This window comes from Aythya fuligula, chromosome 8 (genome assembly GCF_009819795.1).
Source record: "Aythya fuligula isolate bAytFul2 chromosome 8, bAytFul2.pri, whole genome shotgun sequence".
NCBI lineage: Eukaryota > Metazoa > Chordata > Aves > Anseriformes > Anatidae > Aythya > Aythya fuligula.
In genome coordinates, this window is record NC_045566.1 from 25,199,557 (window position 1) to 25,219,919 (window position 20,363).

Genomic DNA, 20,363 nt, shown 5'->3' on the forward strand with positions numbered 1-20,363 from the left:
AGTGTGAAACAGTCAAGTAGCTACTTACTTCATCACCACTTGACAGCATAATATTAATTCTAGGTAGCAACACATGGCTGTTTCGCAGAAGCTTAGCACCAAATCATAGAATCATAGAATGGCTCGGGTTGGAAGGGACCTTAAAGATCATCTCTTTCCGCCACCATCCCCGCCCCACCCCCCACCATGGGCAGGGATACCACAAATAGGACAACAAATGTCATAGAACATGTTGGAGACTGTAGGCTTCATTGCTTCACAGAGTAGGGATGGAAAGTATTTGGCAATTTTGGACTAGAACAGGAATCCTAATTCTGTTTCTGCTTTACTGTACACTACTGCCCCCTTGCTTATTGCCCCTCCCCTCCCACCTTACTGCCAATCTCAGAGGTCTGATTTCAGAAATAAAAGATCATCTACTACTACCTTTGCTCACTGAAGAAGAAATCTTTTACCTCAGCTGCTGTGAGCTGTGAAGCGGAGTTCTGAGCAACCAGTTTGGTGCCCTCAGTTCAGATTTGAAAATCCATTAAAGTTAACTGAAATTGATAACAGAACATAACTGAATCACGCATAGTGAAAACAATGGGCATTGATACATATTGGGGTGAAGAAACAATGTACAGGTATTCGCCTAAATTGGGTTTGTGCTGCCAGACTGAAAATACCTAAGCAAAATATTTCATAATGTTACCTAATACAGAGGAAAAAAAAAAAAGAAAGAAAAAAAAAAAAAAGAAAAAAAAAAGAGAGAGAGAGAATCTAGAATCAAAGAGAAAGAGAGAAAAAACATGCAAGTTTCAGAAAATCAGAAGTTTTCATTAGAAAGAGGTTAGTTCCACTCTTGGGATAGCTGCTGATAGTATGTTGTCATTTCCCGCCCTGTTCTCTTATCCCAACACTGTCGTTCTCATCAGCCCCATCTTCAATGTTACAATATCATCCTTCACATGCTGGTCTGCTCCACACCTACACAATCAATGAAGAAAACCACTGTGAAATTAATTCCTCTTTCTCGTCATTTCACTTAATCCATTCTGCCTGCTGAATCTCTCTTCACCTCTTTTCTTCAGGAACTGTCCTGCCCTCATCTTCAGCACTGTAGCATCTTCTCCTATTCTTCTCCTCCTGCTTTTGGGTTTAACCTACTGACCTCCTCCACCTACTTCACTCTCCTATGACAACAGACACAGATGTCCTCAAAAGGCCACTACTGTGCATTCTTCCAAATCCCTTTTCAGGAGTAATTTTTACTGTGGCAACTATGTGGATGCAGTAAACTCAAACCAACTAGATGCCAGATAATGACAGAAAGTTACTGTTTTCAGCAATAGTCTTTTGATTTTAAATATTATCCATTCCTTCCTGTGAGAAGCTTGCCTGGCAAGGCTTTAATCCATCACCAAGATTTATTCATATAGAATCTGCTGTCTGAAAGCTGTAATGCAAATATCCCCGACATAGAAACAACACCTGATGTACTGCTCTGTTGCCATGTACAAAAATAATTATATATGATACCCCAAAGCATTTCCCAAGCTGGAAAGGGATGTTGCACCCCAGAGACTGACACCTTTACTAAAACACTGTCATACTATTTGTCTAGTCTGCAATTTAGCAGCTATGGGACAAACTCCTCAGCATGATTTGCCTGGATTTAAACCAGCTATAGATTTTCTCTCTTACCCTTTCAAATTGCAGCAGATGGTTAAGTTTCTACACCAGAGGCTGTCAATAGAATTTTAAAAGGCATCTCATAACAACACATTGGAGCTGCACATTTAATCTGTGCCGCACCAGCAAGATGATCTTAAAAAGAGCTGGAGCACTCTTACAAAAATTAGCGCTGGCAGTTGCTGCAGAAATGCTATCAAGGAGTCTTCTGAAAGCTCGCAGCTTAACGACAGCTTACCTCCCAAACTGCCAGCCAAATCACTTCTCTGTGTGTAACCAACACTCAGTTGCCTGAGAGAAAAGGCATTTAATACTCTGTTCTGCAAGACACCGATCCACCAAAATATGTAATGGAGATTTTAAAGTGCTACTTAGGCACTTAAGGGCTTTCTTGGGTCCATGGCTGAGCTCACAAAGTATAGTGCTGAAAAAAGAAGTATGAAATACCATCATTATTTTTGACTGGGACACTTCCATTAAATAGTTAATATACACCAGGCATCAATACTCCAAGTATTAAAGACATAATAATTACCATATACTGTCTGTTCGTTAGAGATGAGTTCATAAAAGTAGGCTTTTGAGTTTGAAAAGCTACATCGAAAAAGCTAATATTGTAAATAGGAGGCTACATAAGATCAAGGCCAATATGGATAACACCCGTGCTTTAACCAAAGTCTGCTTTGGAATTAGCTGGAACATTTTGGAGAGCCACCTACCACCTTTACTTTCCAATTTCTTGCTCCACTATAAAACAAACTATAGAACAAACTTCCTCACTAGCTTCTGAAGTGTCACAACAGTGAGACTTCACATGACAGGAGGGAGGTTGTCAGAATTTCTTACAATGAACTTAAATCCTTGCAAGCCCAGCTAAATCATAAATATCAATTGTTTCTGACTTCTTCATTTTCTCACAGGGCACTAGAGATATAATTCTTCCTTGATAAAACAGATTGCATTTTTCTAATTTATAACTGGTCAATCCAGATGATCAATTTATAGCTGCTAAAATGAATCCTCTCTATATTTCTGCTTTGATTTCATGAAGAATTGTCAGACAACTAAAAGTTGACATTTTCCAGGAAGGAACTCACTCAAACTGTCATATTGCGGTGAAGACAAACTATTCAAACTACATTTTTTAAACAAATGTATACTAGATGGAGTTTTTGTTTTGTTTTGTTTTAAGAAAACATTCAGACCAAAAAAGGGAAAAAAAGGTTACTTACCTACAAACATTCTTCTTCAAGGTGTGCTGTCTACACTGTGGCTGTTCTCCACATATCAAAGTGGTTTTGTCTTCAGCAATGTCCATGCAGATATAAACAAGCCATGGGGGGTCTCATTCAGGTACTCCAGCAATGGGATTGCATTTTCCTGTGGATGGCAGGAAGATATCTCAGAGGCTGATGGAAGAAACAACAATGGCAATCAAAATTCAAGACTATTTACAACTCTATACACAGTACAGATAGATTTTCAGAGGAGTAAAGAGAGAGGTGTGGGATGACAAGACAGCCTCTTCTCAAGGGACATGGTGTCAGAGGGAGAAGATTCCTCCCTTTTTTATCTAAAAAATAATTTGTCATTTCCAATTGCCAGTGTGGGGTTTGTCTCAACTGGACATGAATCTGCTCTGTTTAAGAGTCCGAAATAGTGCACAAGTGGTTCAAATCTGCAGCCTAACAACTCAGTCACACAGCTCCTGGAACCTGGTGGCTGGTGTTTAGCACAGGCTGAGCAGCTACTTTTTACAGATGGTACAAGGCAGAGCAGTAGGTGCTTGGTTGTGAAGGTGGAAAAAATATCATGTGCCACTAATTTAAAGGACTTATATTGAAACAAAGTCAGTCCATAGATTTATGGCCACTTTGCTGCTGTTGAAAATAAACTGTAGTCCCACAGGCTGGGGTTATCAGTGCATCTCATTAGAATTGATTTGCGTATTACTTACTGGATTTCTTCTAGAACCACTGGGATTCTTACTTGAAATCAGCTTTTAATGGGATAATTTGCTGATAAGATGGTTATAAATCCTCAATGAAATAAACTCAGCATATCTATGGGCTTTCTAATCATGCTAACGGCTTTTCTTTGGCTGCTCATTATTATCCCTATATGCCCCCAAACCTTTCAAAGTAACTCTGATGTGGATTAGTACCACTCAAGCCAATCACCCCTCATTACTTTAGCAAATGGTTTTGATTTGGGAGCAGTAAATCTGGATGGCATGGATCAGACTTTCTTACCGGGAATGAAGTGATAACCTCGTGAGTGGTGTCAGGACTCCAGATCTGGAGACTTCACCAGCGAAAGCTCTAGTGCACACGAGCAGCTGCAGAATTCCCAGAAAGCACCGCACATGACAGAGAAGGGAATTCTCCAGGGCTGGGCAATTCCTGTATTTTAAAGCTTACGTTGATGTCTCTGTCTTGCAAAGCATCCAGAATCCAGCATATTTCTATGTGAGTGCTGAAATGAAGGATGATTAAATCTTAATGCCCAGCAATAGAGGTATGCATCTGCTTTCAGAGAGTGTTATACCATTGCTTTCACATCCTAAAGACTGTGGCCCAAGCCATGCTTTCCATGCAAATCTCATGCCCAGGTAGCAGTGTCCCGAGCAGCTCGTGCTACTTCTCTCCCATGCAGCAATTGCTGCTCCGGCACCACAGCTCTCTCCTCTCTCCCTGGCTCTGGCTCAGGACTTCATGTCTGGTGCCATAATTCTCATCCCCCATACTGACATAAAGCAGGATTAGATCAGCTAAGTCATGCTGATGTAAAACACACAAGAGGAAGAGGCCCTCTGTATTCTGCTGGCTCCCTTGTGCTGTTCCACTTGACTTTGACATTTGGCACACATGGAAACATTCATAGATAGCAAAACTCTAATGTTCTCCTCATAAAATAACTGTTTGGAAGACATCTTGTTTAAAGATAACCATACATAAAGGAGACTGCTATATGCTACCAAGCTTTGACTCGTGACCTGGGCATTCATGACCCAAACCGTTCATTTACAGAGCAGATCAAGGAACCAAGGCTGAACAACCAAATGAAATAACCAAATGAAAGGAAAAACTTCTATTCATAGTTTTATCTAAATATTTGAAATAATTTTACTTAACAGTCTAAAAACTTTAAAAAAAAAAAAGGAATCGAGTTTAAAATAAAATCAAAAGTGAAAAGTCGAAAGACCTTGTTTCCAAAAATAAAAAAATAAAAAAAAATCCTGCACTTCTGTCTTTGCAGATAAAACTATTCACTACATGAAAACATAATTCAAGAATATTTTCCTTTTAATTCTTACTATTTTTTATTTTTTATTTCAATTTTGCCCAAATAATTTTGGGCAGTATAACCAAATAACCTTGCTCTGGCTGACATCCAAAGACACGTAAATAGAACATGCTATGTAAAACATCTTAGAGAGAAGCAGTTTGACCTTCTAATTTTAGCCGACTTCATTTTGTTTGTATTACCATAACACACGCCATCATCTCACCATCAGCACCCATTACCAGTAAGAACACAGCTTTTAACAACAGCTACTGTGTTTTAGGGGCAGGGGAACTCTCACAACTGGTCCCTTACTGGTTACCTTCTAGCAAGGCTTGTAGGATCATTCAGGTCAGAAGAGCCCTCAGGTGGTCTTGTTTTGGCAGCAATATGTTTCTGAAAATGCTGCTCAGTGCTTTTTTCAATTTGGGATCACCAGTTACGATTAGTTCAGTATCATCACCACCAAGTATTGTGAGGAAAAGACACAGAGATTATCAGGGACAGAACTTTTCTGATGCTTTTTTCAGATCAGCCAGTTCATTTTCCAAATTAATTGAACTGTTCAGCCATCAGTTACAAAAGAAGCAGTTGATTTTGATGGGACCAGACTGCAGAGCCTTCTGGCAATTCTGCTATCAATTCACTGCTTCTGCTAAGGGGGCTACCTACATCATAAAACTTGGGCAGTGATCTGTGGGCTGATGAAGCAAGAGACAGTACAAGGGATGGTAGATTTTTTGGGTTAATACAAAATTCACCCAAATGAATGCATAAAGACCAATTTTTTCATATTTAGAAATTAGAAACAATATAAAAGCAGAATTAAAGTTAGACTATGTGTCATCTGATCATGGGGGAAAAAAAGAAAAAAGTGCTCAATAGATTTTGATCGGTGAGGTAACTTATTTTTTTAAACATACTGGCTCAAGAGGAAGTATTTTGTCCAACCCAGATACAGGCAATATGTGCAATTTTCAGTATTTTTTGAAGTTCAGGTCACTGGTAGACCAAACCAAATGCAATGATCTTCTCTCACCATAAATGTTATTAAACAGAAATTAGAATTGCAGCAAAATGTCTAGTGGATTGCTGTAACGTGCTATGAATAAGGTTTCTCTAATAAGCAGCTACTGGAAAAAAAAAAAAAAAAATCCTTTTATAAATATTTCAACCTGAGGATGAGGTTTAGATATTTGGTCACATTTTAACAATTTACCGTTGTTTTTTCTCCCCAACTCCTCTGCATTAAACTTACCCTTAAGAAAGTGCAATTTGAAAGATATCATAAATAAAAAATGTCTCCATAGATGCAGACATACTTACACCAGAAAGTAAAAAAGTATGAACAAGAAAATGGAAAAATAATTTCAGGAAGTTCACATATCGAATACAACATAATACCATCCATCAACTTATGGTAGTATTTCTCTTTCACCACCATCAGGTTCAACCCCAGGATGAGAGTTCGTGTAGACTACCTTGTTCCTCAATTTCCCAGAGCAGAAAATGAAAATAATAAACAGCTTTTGAGAACAAAAATTGCATTAAAAATTTGCAGTCTTTCTGAGACATCATCCTTGAGTCTAAAAGTGCAGAGAAAAACTCAGATCTCAAACACATCTCTAACACATCTCCAGACGAAATGACCTTCCCAATCCTACAATTTAAAAGACCAACATGTTTCATGTCACCTTATTTTAGGGTTGGCCTGTCACTTGCACTGGATTATTTCTATTGGAAAAAATAATAATAAAAAAAAAGCTTTTAAAATCATAGGAATTGTACAGAGGCATCAAAGAAGGAAGAAAATAATACCCCAGCAGGTTATGCATCCTCTAGAGAGAGTGCCCGAGCCCAACTTGCTTTTATTATTATAGCAGGACCTTTTACAACAGCATGGAGGTGCAGAGAAAAAAGAGGCAGGATTGTTTTATCATTCTTCCCCTGGCACTGCCAACCTGAGCAGTGTGAGTCCAAGCATGGCAGTGCACTGCCACAGAAACAACACATTGCATCCATTGTTGAATGCACAGTCATTCTCAGAACCATAATTGCACTTCCTTAGAAATGACGAGTAAGCGGGTCACTAAAATATCCTGTAACATGCAGTATCTAACTGGGAAACCTAGCTTTGACCTGCTATTTTTTATTTCTAAATATTTTGGGATTTGAAAGTTCACCCTCGAGCACACAGTCATGTATGGCAGTTCAGCTGCCACTCGTAATATAAATCAAAAAATGACGGATGGCAGAATCTGCCCAGAAGTTCAGTTCCTTCCAGGGTCATTCTGTCCGCAGTGACCACCTTTCCACAGCGTCCACATCACTTCATCGGCTACCCTCACAACATTTTAAAAAAATGTAAATACAAAAAAAAAAAACATATGTAGATGTGTATAAAACATTCAACTACTCTAAAATTTCCCTGGTCTAAAGCTTTTTAACTGGCAGATTTGTTTATGCGCACTGTGCCTTCTGACATTACCACGTTTTCTACTGCTGCATGAAAACAGAAAGGAAGTCATAGCCTCCTTACATTCATCCCATACTGTACTGGTTGTGTTTCTATGTATTAAGCTTATGTGTAGAAGAGATGGATGAATATTTTAAAGCATTTGTGAGATATACTGATACTCTTTCCTCACTGAATAGATGGCAGTTATGTTCATGTGCAGTCTCTATATGCTTATTTCATGCAAACATGCTGGTAGAAAAAAAATACTGGCAGGAATGTCTGTAGAATAGTTACAAATATTTACAGTAAGCAAATTTTCTATATGCAAGTATTCACAGAAACTTGACTTCTCCAGCAAGAGAAACAGAAATGTGACTGACTATACAGCCAGTCAAAATAGCTAGTGTTTAACTCATGGCAGCAAAGACTAGCAATAACATGTTCACAACAAAATTAAAGAAAATGAATTATTATTAAAGTGATTAAGCAAATAATTGCTGAATTACCACCGCAGTCCAAGAAGCATTAGCTGACAGACTATTTTCAAGCAGAAAGGAAGTTGCCAAATTAAAAGGGTCATTACATGAAATGCATCCAGCTCTGCCTTGTGTGTTAATACCCAGCAGCGAGTGTGCAATTTTCTAAAGAGTCCAATGAACAAACTCTGGAGGGAGTAATTTACTTCTCTTCCAAAATAATGGTGCTTCAGCAGTGTGTCCTTTCTGCAAAGTCCTGTCCATAGAAGGATTTTTTGTTTTCCTTCCATGGTAGCTCAAGTGTATCTCTGTATTCTCTTGACATAAATTATATTGCAATTATTTCGATCCTTCCAGTTGACAACTGACTTGGTCTCGAACATATTCACCTCCATTGGCTCAGTAATGCTGGCCTTGTTATTGATCCTCTTCTTGGCAGTTGTGGTTTCAGTCATTGCTGCCAATAAACGGGCGACACAAGGGACCTACAGCCCCAGCCGGCAGGAGAAGGAGGGCTCCCGCGTAGAGATGTGGAACATGGTGCAGCCACCGCCGATGGAAAGACTGATTTAGAGGAAGGCTCTCCTCCATCCTGCAAGACGGCTGAATGGGGACAGTGTACATATGTTAGATATGTTCATTTGCATTCTGATACCAGGAACACCTGCTACGAAGATTACAATGACTTTGGGCTTTCAATATTTTCTTTTTAATTTCAATAATACTAAACATCTCCTAGCATTTACGTGAACCACTACTATTTATCACCGTTTTGGACCAACCTGTCCAAGGACAATTTTTATTTGCACTGGAAACTTCAGCCTTGGTAATCAGCAGTAGGCATTACAGACAGTAATGGTTTCTGGGATACTTCTAAGTGCCTGTCTCAGACACAACGCGAGTAAAAAAAACACATCTCGTTTGTGTTTTCCTTTGCCTGCCTAGCAATCACTGCTGCAGAAGGCAATGCAGACAAATCAAATAACCCTGCAACATAGACTTCTAATTCTGTTATCAAAGGGTTTAGTACTAGAGCTGTGTCTCAGCATATCTACTTTCATCTGTTAATCAGGGATTAAAAGGAAGTTGTGCAAAAACTCTCCAAAATAAATGTTTCAAATTTAATTGGTTTTCTTTCCTCCAGTTCTCTCATTTTCTCTGAAGTCTCTCCATTTTCTACCAAAAAGAATTTCACTTTCCACCCCCAACAAATGCATGCATTTCTCTAAATATAAACGACTATGTCCTGAAATATCCAGCAGACACAACCTGACCTTTTAGCAGACATGAAAATAAAACATCCTAAACAAATTCTGCATATCCATACTAACACCATTTTCTCATTAGGATTGTATCCAATGGTACAAACTATTGCCTTTCCCATTGCCAACATGTATTGGTTGCCAAAAAAGCAAGCACGCTTAAAAATGTTTCTCAGTGCTCATGGAAAATACCAGGAAGGCAGGAGCACTGGCTTGGAAATAATGAAAGAGCATCTCAATAGTCCTGAAGTTCAGACATCCATATAGGCACAGGAAAATTATGTTTTGTATCTGCATTTTCCTCTTTTGAAACAGGGATGGTATCACTGTATTCCTCAGTAGCAAAATTATTGCAACTATTTGTTGAAAAAAAAAAAACACAAAACACAAAACAAAGAAACAAACAAAAAAAAAAACACAAATGTGTAGAAGGGAATGGAATAACTGGAAAAGTTTGGAAACTACTGTAATGAAAGACACATTTGAAAATCTTCAAGTCCATTTAGTGATCTTTCTTAGAGAAGGAAAAGATATTCCAAAAATAGACCCAGGTCAAGGTTTTTTTTTTGCTTGTTTGTTTTTTTGAACTTTTGAGGCAAATTTTAGCACTAACTCATCCAGCTGATTTTCACACATAGTGAAGAAATTAAAGCACAAACTCACTGCTCCCACACAAATTGAGCCTACAATAAAGAGGCATCATGGAAAGTTCATGATGGTGTTTTCTTTTTCTTGCAGCTCAGATGATCTGTTCCTGTGGTTGTGAAATACCCCAGATACACGCATTCAACTTCCCATGATTATTCCAGGAGTTGTATTATAGAGTGCACACACTCGGTATCCAAGTGTTTGAGTGATCATTTTAACTAATGATCAATATAGAATTTATTTTCAGTGATTCCCTTAAGGGATTGCTGAAGATTGATGTCACTCATGTCACTCACACTTATTTCGTTGTTAGATGATTAGCAGTAATTCTGATAGCAAGCACATTCTCTTTATTTTTGAAGTCCTTACAGATATTTTTCAAAACAAGGCACTACAGTAGATGGGAGTGGATGGTAGGATTCAAACTGAGTTGAAAGAGCAGAATTTTAGGTGAGCATAATGCAGTAACAACACAAATACACAACAGATTTTATTCTAGCCCAGTTTACTACTGAAGCTTATGAATTTAAATGCAATCATTGCAATGCTGCAGTTTAAATCCAGAGTTCAAGTGGCAATAAGGAAAGAAAGAAAGAAAAAAGCTACCAAAAACATGGCAGTAAGAGATAGAGATTCAGGGAAGATCTTTTTGAATTATGGCCTTATGTAATAAGTGAAACTCTTAGTTCAGCCCAGCACTTGCCCTGTGAGACACTGCCAAGTCATAATAAAGAATATTATAAAGTTTGTTTGGCATGATCACTACTTGAACACATGCATACCTGAAGAAAAGAAGAGGTTGATTTTCAGAGTAGACAGTCTGAGGTAGATAATGCTCAGCAAATGAGACTGCAAAGAACAGTGTGTGAGGGTGAGCCATGACAGAGGTGTGCTTTGTGCAGATTCCTTCACACGTGGCTTACGGCTCACTGAAAAAAATGAGACCCAAAGAAGAGGCAGCTCTCTAGGCAGAGGTGGCAAAGGTGGTAACGTGTGAGAACAAGAGGGCAAGCAAGAGGTAAGTGGACAAGAAGAGCTGGAAGGTTGCAGGTGGGGAAGGACTTGGGGACAGAGAGCTTTGAAAATGAGGGGGAATCTAGAAGCGGGAATTGGAACTGGGAGCAAGGAGCAGCAGTGGCTTTGAACTAGTAAAGCAGATGCAGAGAAGATTCTTCCACACACCTACTTTATGTTCCTGCGTTTCTGCTCAGTGATAATGGTTGTATAAGCTAAAAGGAGAAGAAAGAGGAAAGAAAAAAAAGTTAAGATCCCATTGAATAACGTAGAAGGAGAAAGAAAAATAGAAATAAATTCAGAGAAAGCACCAGAAGGAGGTAATATAGATCTAACTTTGAAGTCAACCCTTCTTTGAGCAGGAGGTTGGAGTAGATGACCTCAAGAGGCTCCTTCCAGCCTAAATTGTTATATGATTCAAAGAAAAGGGACAAAAGAGAGAAAGCACCTGAAGATGGAGGTCAGTTTGCATGGAGAAGTAACCTGAAGGAAAGCGTTATTGTTCACAGTGAAAGACACAGCAAGAATAAGGAAGTGGCTGGAAACTCATTTTCTGTTCTGCTCAGTGGTTCGACTTTCTGGACAAAATTTTGGAGACAGTGGGAAAACAATCTGTAATAAAACATCCAAGAAAGTGTTGTCACGCAGAGAATCTATAGGGCTGAGAAAGATACCCAGCAATGGGTACATTGAAAGGAAGAGACAGGAGATGAAAACCTGAAGAGTTTTCACACAGACCAAACAGAGCTCTGGAGGAATATGCTACTAAAGCATTAAAAAGACACCCATAAAAGCACAAGAAAGGGAAAATTCTCATGGTGAAACGTGTGGTTTGTAGAAGGTAAATCAGGGAGACAGAAGGCAGGGGAAAAGCCTTTAAACTAGGATTAGAATAAATCATAAGTGACTGCTGTCTGTCTCAGCAGAGAGGGAATGATGAAAATAGGAGTGGTGAAAATTCACACAAACGTAAGGGGAGAAAAGGGAATGAAAGCAGATGACTCTTGAGGAAGGTGGAGGTAACAGCTGGATTACAACCTTTCAAACACAGTGAGGGTGAAGTGGGGTGTTCGTAACAGCAAAGCCATGGAAAAGAGGACAGGGGTGAGTCAGGGCATGGGAATTGCCTACTGAGGCAGGTTGGTGTAGGGTAACTTAGAGGGAGGAAGTTCTATTGCAAATAGAGATTAAAATGTGAAATATTTAAAATCCTACTCGCAATTTTGTAAGAAATAAACTAGAAAAGGACCAAAGCTGAATTAACAAAATAACATCTAAAGAAGGCAGGGAGTCAGACTCTGCAGCCAGAAAAGCTCAACAGCAGCCTGGAGAAGCATAAAAAAGCCCAAAGCTGTGGCTATTTAACATGCTGTAGCAACCATGGTGAGGAAGCCTGACCCTTTCAGGCCATATCTCAGCCAAGGAACAACAGTTAAAAGAAAGGGGAATACATTATACAGAGTGAAATACCATCTTTACTAAAATTTAAGCCAAGGATTAGGACTGATAGAGAAAATGCCAAGCCATTTACTGCTTCTCAGCCCAGGGATATAACAGAATATGTAGAGAAGCACGGGCATTCAGGGAAGAACAATAATATAACAGTTGTGGAGAGAATGTTTGTCTCCACACAGAAGACCTAAAATATTTTGAAAATATATTGCTATCTCCTCATTTGACTTTAAAGCCAAAAGTAAAATAATTTGTTCACAATCACTTGCAGCCTACCCATTCAAGGAACAAACACGTAATATGCTCTCAGCCTTACACATTTGAACTTTCTTGTTCACTTCTAACAGTCTTGTGCAAAGGAGAAGGTGCTAAGGTAGAGCACACGACCTGCTCTGTGTCTGATCCGTCTGAAGATGCACAGAAGCATGGGAAGGATGAAGCAGCTTACTCCCCTTTTGCTGCCCACTCCCTTTTCCCATTGAAAGAGGTGATATCCAGCTTGCGAAGCACAAGGAGAGCCTTCTGACGGTTATAGGAGAATTTACATTAGCCAAAATATAAATATCGTGGCCAGAATTCTGCCAGCTCAAAGTGGTCGTGGTGTATCATTGCATAATGTGCCTTCTCCACCTTATGTAAAATTAACCACCCCTTCTCTGTATATACACACGCTGTTTATAGCCTAGTTGGTGTATTCATGTTACTATTTTGCTGTATAAATATCAAAATGACCAATAAATAAGGATTATATTGAGCCACATGCAACTTATATTTGTTGCTTTATGAGACTGTTTCATTATTTCCTTTACAAAGGAAATTATCCTCATGCCAGAACTACATATGCAGTTTAAAAAGTCAGACTTGCTGTTCAGAATCGAGGAATGGAGGAACATTTTCCACATGTGGAAATAAGATGGAAGTGCTTTGTGCACAGCAACTGCACAGTAACCTGCTGCATCCTCTGATGTCTGCACCCATTGATGGTACTGTGCTCATCCAAGGGAGAGGTCCTGTGCCACATCCCACGGTGACAAGAATCAATACAGCTTCAGTGCAGCTAGTTTATACAAGCCAAGAATCTCATGCTCTGCTTTTCACATTACTGCACACTTTCCAGCACTGCGGACAAGTGTAGACAGAAAAATGGCAGACCAGCAAGAATTTTCTTGACTTAATGCAAGTCCCATTTTCACAAGGTGCATTCTGCTCACTCCAACAGTTTCTCTGATACATTTTCAATAAAGATCAATAACCTCAGAAACCAAGGTTTTTATTGCCCCAAAGACAGCAACTAGCTGCAACTGAAAGGATCCCCTTGGACATATCCAGCGACTGTAATGCTCCTTGTTGCACTGCAAACTTCCCTCCAGCCAGGCTGGTGATGGCTGCAACCCTTCCATTCTGTTTCAGGGCTACATGAAGCACTGCTAGTTGTTCCTAACTAAATGACTGAACAATTTTGTATTTTTCAGAAATTTAAGCGAAGGTGAATTTGTTGTTCAAATGCATGAGTTACTGTAGGAGTATTCAAGTTCGCCAAGGGTCTCTAGGAAGTTTAAATCAGTAGCAACCCTTAAAGAATATAAAAAAAAAAAAAAAAAAAAAAAAAAAAAAAGAAGAAAAAGCTTTGCCATTATTTTAGTAACTGGACACTAAAACACTTTTCTCTGCCAAGCAATTAACACTATCATCATAACATAGCCTTGAGGGTTTGAAATGGAAAGCATTGCTTTTCTGTCTTCTCCAGTAGATGAACACAGTGATGGTGAAGTCTGGCTACTGATTATTGTTCAAGAAAATGCTAACTGATAACGAACATCCCCCGTGTTACAACTTTAAATAAAGAACATAGCTGATACGCTTCTTAAAACAACCTTAATAAATACAGGCTCATAACAGAAAGCGTGTCCCCTCATAGGAGACAGCAAATTCTTTTTTCCAGTCAAAATTGTCTCAGCTGTTTCATACAACTTAAGCCCGGAGTCTCCTGCAAGTCTCACTGCAGGACAAACCTCACATTTGTAATGTCACACAATGTCAGTAATCATCGATCGGAGAATTTTGGCAAAGCTCCTTTTCCTATTCTGTTCAGTCACCTCACAGATGAAGAAAACTGACACCTCTGAAAACAACTCGAAACCTGAGCATCAGATTAGACATTGTAAGTCAATAAAGTTGAACGGGGAGTAGCTGACAACACTAAAATTTTGCCTATTGCAAAACGTCACAGTTGAATGAGTGGATGGGCTTTCATGCCCCAATGAAGCACGTACAGGCTTCAAACTACTGGCATGTGTCAAGATGCTGCAAAACCTAACATTTATAAAAGATACATCTGGTGCATATTTATGGGGAGCAGAGTAAGGTCTTGTTTAAATTGCACACATGAATTTGATGTGGAGAACAGGCGATACCCCATGCCTCACGGTAAAAGCATGTTTTAACCTAAACTGCCTCCATCTATAATGCATGCCATGAGGTGTGAAGGCCTCTTGCACATCGAAAAGTCAGAGTATAAATTATGAATCAAGGCACAGGTGGAGTCCTGAAGGCCAAACAGAATTCTCATTTCAGTGGTGGTTTTTCTGGGTTTAGGCTCCTTCAAATCATATTTATGGAATAAAAACATATTGAGATTTCATACTCTAACCAGCTTGAGCAACTTTTGTTAATACTTTCATTTGGTTTCACAAAAGTTGCTTTTCAGTTCTGCTTTCATTAGGCTGAGATTTTTCTTTCCCCAAAGTTGTTTGGCAATGCAATTTACCAGCAATTCATCTAATGGTGTAAAACACCAGGAAGACTGCGATGTCCAAATCAGGACTTAAAATCATCTTTTTGATCAGAGAAAAACTTCACGGGCCTTCATCTGTTTTTATGCTCTTCGTGGTGTGGTTTAAAGCATGACATTTTTCTTAGCTCAATATTGTGCATGACCTTTCCGATTTCCCCTGTAGTTTCAGCAAAACTGCAATTTTCATTGGCATGTATTGTAATAAATAGCGATGACAAAAATGTGTGTTTCCAATTTAAAGCCACTTAGTTTCATTTGGCACCTGTGCTCAGCAGAGATTCAAACCCAATGACAGCAGGGTAGGCATCGGAGGAGTGAGAGCAAACCAACAGGGCAGCTCTGCACGGCAATCCTAACTCCACACAGCCGCTGGGGCTGAGCTTTTCTCACCCGTGCCAGCTGTTATTTGCACTGCAGCACGTTTGCAACATGCAGGCAGTTGCAGCACAGGGCAGCCTCAGGTTAAATAGCTGCTTTCCATCCCACAAAACAAATAATGTCTTCCATGCAACTGGCACAACGCATTAACAGCATTTCATGTGCTACACCTAAGCAATTCCCCAATCTTAAATGCATGATCTTAGAAAGGCCAAAATCTCTGGGGAAGTTGTACGTAGTATTTTTTGCTCCAAGTGTAAAACAGCTTGAAGAAGTAATGCAGTTTTAGCCTCTTCTAATCATCCCCTCAAGAAGCAGGAAAACACGGGGAAATGAAAGTGGGTGTGCACCCAGCGGTGACAGGACAGACCTCTGCAGGGCTTAAAGCATAAGGCACAAGCCCCCCTTTCAGGCTGCCTGCAGTACTGCCCAGTGCTGCTCCATGAAGCAATGCCCAGGTGAGACCCCCAGAGTGAGTCACCTCCACTCAGAGCCAAGTGACAGCAGAACAAAACTTACCACAAAACAGAAAAGCAACCAGAAGCGTGTCGTTTCTTCCTCAGTTTCTGGTAGTGCACTCCCATGTCTTGCCGACCCCAGCGACTCCAGATGCTAAAATGCTTTGTTAGGCACACAGTTAGGTCCAGTAAGGACTCTTTAAAGTAAATTGGCAACTTGACACTTTGCTTCCTAAAAGTATAAGCCCTCGATGTACAGCTTGAACTCACTGGGTTCCCAAGCATTTTCTTTCAGAGCGAGCTGCCCAAGGACTACCTACAAAACGTTCAACAAGACCCCAGCGAGAGGGAGGCTCTATCAGCTTTTTTTCCTTCAGAAGTCAGCCCAAGAGAGATGCAGGTCTGCCCTGTGGCTACATTGCACTCTCTCTTTTGTGGCCTATTGCTGGCAAAAATGATTAAACCAGCTCACAAAAACATCTTCCCAGTTCAAAACTGTCAGCAGTGGTGACTACTGGCCAGGAAAATGTGTGGCTGTGCCCAAGACCTGCACTGACTAGATCAGACCCTGTTTGTCACTCAGTACTGAGATAGATTTTTCTCGTGTAGCCTACTTGAGACGTAGAAATTGTTTGTCAAATTTTCTGACACTGGGGAGAAAAGAAATAAGAGGGGAAAAAAACCTAAACACAATTACACAAGCACTGGTCTGTTGACATTTAAAAAGAGACAATGATGAGCATAAAAAAAAATGGTTAAAAAAAATCCTTGGCCAGCAACCCAAAGGACCGAAGACAAATCACAAAATAGGATGCAACTAATTAGGCTGAAATGCCAACAGTGTTCAGGATATCGTTCAAAGTATCCACAGTGTCAGACTGCTACCGTGACCCCCAGTTCGAATATGCCAAGGGGAAATGTAGAAAGGGACTGAATCAGATAAGTTAAATACAAATATTTTAAAATGACATTTTAATTTCTACCTCGCCATTTTAACATTTTCAAAATTGTTAAATAAGCATGTCGCCTATTCTCAGATCAGGCCAAATGTCAGATGTTTGTATGTATTATTCAGCTGAACATTTTAAGTACATAATCCTTCTCATTGCTAAACAGGTGGTATTATATTAACAGGTTATTTTCTTAAAAAGAGCAGTGAACAGAAAATTGCCGATGCTATAAAATGTTGCATTAATAAATGTGGAGCCAGGGCTAGCACAGAACTGAACAAAGGGTTGCAGGGAGGACAGGGAGAGCAGTGAGCCACTATTTTCTGCGGTATCTATGATTTTTAAGGCACATTCCAAGTAATTTCTACCCAGAGACTCAGCAGTCATCTAACACAATTTAAACTAAGTCACCAAACCTGAAATGCTCTCTAAACGAGCTAGGCTCTGGAGATTTTAATAAGGGCATGTCCAAGCTAAAACCAGAATGTCAAACATCTCATTTCTTGGCCTTTGAACCATCCAGCTTGACAAAAGCACCCCCTGCCCATTGTGATGCACACAACCAAGCTTCAGCATTGTACCTTTCATGTTCATAGCCCAGGAGAGTTTAAATGTGCGCTGCCATCACTTCTTAATTTCTCTAACATTGCCCTCATCAGCACACCTCCCTACCCGCTCAGTCGGGATCACTCTGCCCTGCAGAGCATCCGGCTGGAACACGCATAGCACATGTCCCTCCTCCTCCTCCCTGCGTAGTGTTTGCCCGCGTTCATGGCCCTGCAGCGGACTCCCTCGCCTGGCATAGCAGATCTCAGCACACGTTGCCCTACTCCTCCTCACCATCTTCTCTCCACTCCCTTGCTGTGCTGGTGTCTGTTCTCGGCACTGCCTCCGCTGGAGCAGTTGCTCGCTCTGGTACTCCACACTCATTCCTCAGTCCTGTCCACCTCACGTTTTCTCTTCTGCTGTCTAAGAGACTGAAGAAGCCAACTGGCCTCTCTGATCATTACTCGACTTGTCTACATAAGTTTTGTTTTAATAAATGAATGTGTGAATTTAAATCAATAGTCTTGTACCCACAGATGAATATGAACACAGTCAAATGTTCCTCTTTACCATTCAGGAAGTGCATAAAGACAAACTAAATGAAGTGATTTTATACCACTATTTAAAAAACAAAAAGCAAACAAAAAAACAACTACAAAAAAAAAGACTCACCTTGGAAAGCACATTAGTTGAGCTATTCATGGAACTGGACACACCTGAAAAACAAACTCCTGTAGACAAATGCATTGGTATTTGGGCTTTACACAGAAGAGCACATTTTCCGTTATATCTCATCCATGATACTGAATACTTTGCAGAGCTTAACAATTAAAAATAGATAATGAGGCTGAAAGGAAAAGGCCTTAGTTTAATGGATTCATTGTAGCTCATGTCTTTCATTTGGTTTTCAGCACTGCTTGGTAGGTTTTGCTGTTGTCCTGTTGTGTTGTCTGCAGCACTTCAGTGACAATTATCTGCAGGAAGAAGTAGACCTGAAAGAGAGAATGTGTGGAGCAGTATGCCATCAGGACTCGGCCCTTCAACTTCCAGGAGAAATGTGAAATAGGAGCAACGGAAAGGAAATGATATATGGCCCATAGCATATTCCAAATGTAGTTCACAAACTTTGCTTTTAGAACTAGTACTTGTTTATGTTTCATACAGAATTTGTAGCAGGATTGACAACCTCTGGGGTTTTAAAGCTTAAGAAGCTGCTAGCATTTTTTTTATTTTTGTTTTCTGATTGATGAAAATCTGCAGTCTGACTGCTTTGTTTTATCTGAATACCAGCAACCCCCCAACATAACTTCAGGCATTGCTTAGGTTTTTGTTGTTGTTATCACTTGTCACATCAAATAAAAATCTAAATCTGTGAATTTGATAAAGTTATTTTTCCTTTTACGAACATGAGTTAACACACAGTGAGTCCTGGAAATAAAATGAAATGCTTTGTCTATCATCCAGGTATGGCTGCAGCTGCATTGTGTAGAAGTATCTTGCAAAAGCAACATTCTCAGCTGCTTTTGCGGCACAAGCAGCTGATGAGCACTAATGAAGAGGAACGTTTATGATTTCTCCTCCTAAACAAGTCCCAAACATGACAGTACTTGGGAGCTGCCTTTTTCCCCCAAATGGCCACAACTCTTCATAATGTGCCAGTGTTCATACTCAGGGTCTTACTGTGACTGTTAGAGCAAAGCCCTCTGAAATAATTCTTTTCATAGACAGACATTTGCTATCATTTTATTGACAGGAACAGAGTCCTGCTGCACCACCTGTGTAAAATTTGCCAACTTAAGTTAGACTAACTTGTCTTATTACCTGCTCTTTTTCGATCCTTTGCTGTGCTCAAGTTTGGAAGAATTTAATGAACTGAAATGCCTGTAGACAGCAAGTTGCAAGTGCATTCTCAGTGCACTGAGATAGCAAGCTAAGGAAAGTGGGCAAACTTAACCTGAGACATAATGATTTATTGTCTTCATACATGCTCACTCATTCTGCTTACTTATTTTTCTCGAGAAAGATTGAAGGCTTCTCCTTGTTCCTAATGCCCTCCATTGGCTCATAAGCTGGACCTACAAGAAATTCATTGTCACAGCCATCTGTTTTCAGAGCTGAATGTGGGCATGTGGGCACATCTACTGGCAACATGAAGAAATGACTGCAAGATGCTTTATCAAGCAGCCAAGATCCCTGTGCTACCAGCATTCACAGCTGGTATCATTCTGCTAGCTGGAGTAAGCTACTAGGAGTCTATTAGCACGTGTTAATATCACACGCCTCATTGTTTTCTATAACTGTAATTTGTAATTCTTTCATCAGTTGTGGATTGAGTGTACCAATACTGAAATCACAGCCTCCATAGTTGGCCTGCATAAGATATCAAAATGCTTTTAATTCAGTAGAGTGAATCACAGACCAGATTTTTAAAAGATGCTAATATACTGTTGGAATTACAAAGGACGTAAGTATTTTACTTTTGTATTGTATAAACTGCAATTAATAAGCAAACAGTCAGTTTTCTCTATATTTGAGAAACTGAAATCAACATTCAATGGATAAAAACTTCCCATTACTATCGTATTTTTGTATTATTTTAATCCATATGCCTGATATGTATGAAAATTCATGTCAACCCATCAAACAAGAACCTGCATCACCCAAGGAGTTTTGATATTATTAAGTTTTATTTTATAATACAGTGTTGGGCACTTTATGGTAACGTGGAGTTCACCAAAAACTTCTATGGACACCACAAACTCGGAAATGAACAAAACAAGAAACACTGCTCATTTACTACATATACACAGTGCACTACCAATAGTAGTCTAAGGTCTGAATTACAATTCTTGAGATGACTTTGAACAGTAGTCCAGAGTGTGCAAAAGGAAGGATTAAATTTTTAGATTTGGTTCCAGTTTTATTACAAGTCAGTGATTAACTAAATTTCTAATTTTCTAAACCTGTT

The 20,363-nt window shown here is 39.6% G+C and overlaps 1 protein-coding gene across 1 annotated transcript in view; it reads left to right on the top strand.

Annotated features, from left to right (window-relative positions):
• The window catches only part of CRB1 (crumbs cell polarity complex component 1), a 98,146-nt gene extending 89,416 nt beyond the window's left edge, over positions 1 to 8,730 (top strand). Inside the window, exon 12 of the mRNA XM_032192135.1 lies at positions 8,251 to 8,730. Within this exon, the coding sequence (XP_032048026.1) occupies positions 8,251 to 8,466 (216 nt within the window). The 3' untranslated portion in view covers positions 8,467 to 8,730. The remainder of the gene's footprint in view (positions 1 to 8,250) is intronic.
• Positions 8,731 to 20,363: the final 11,633 nt, after the last annotated feature.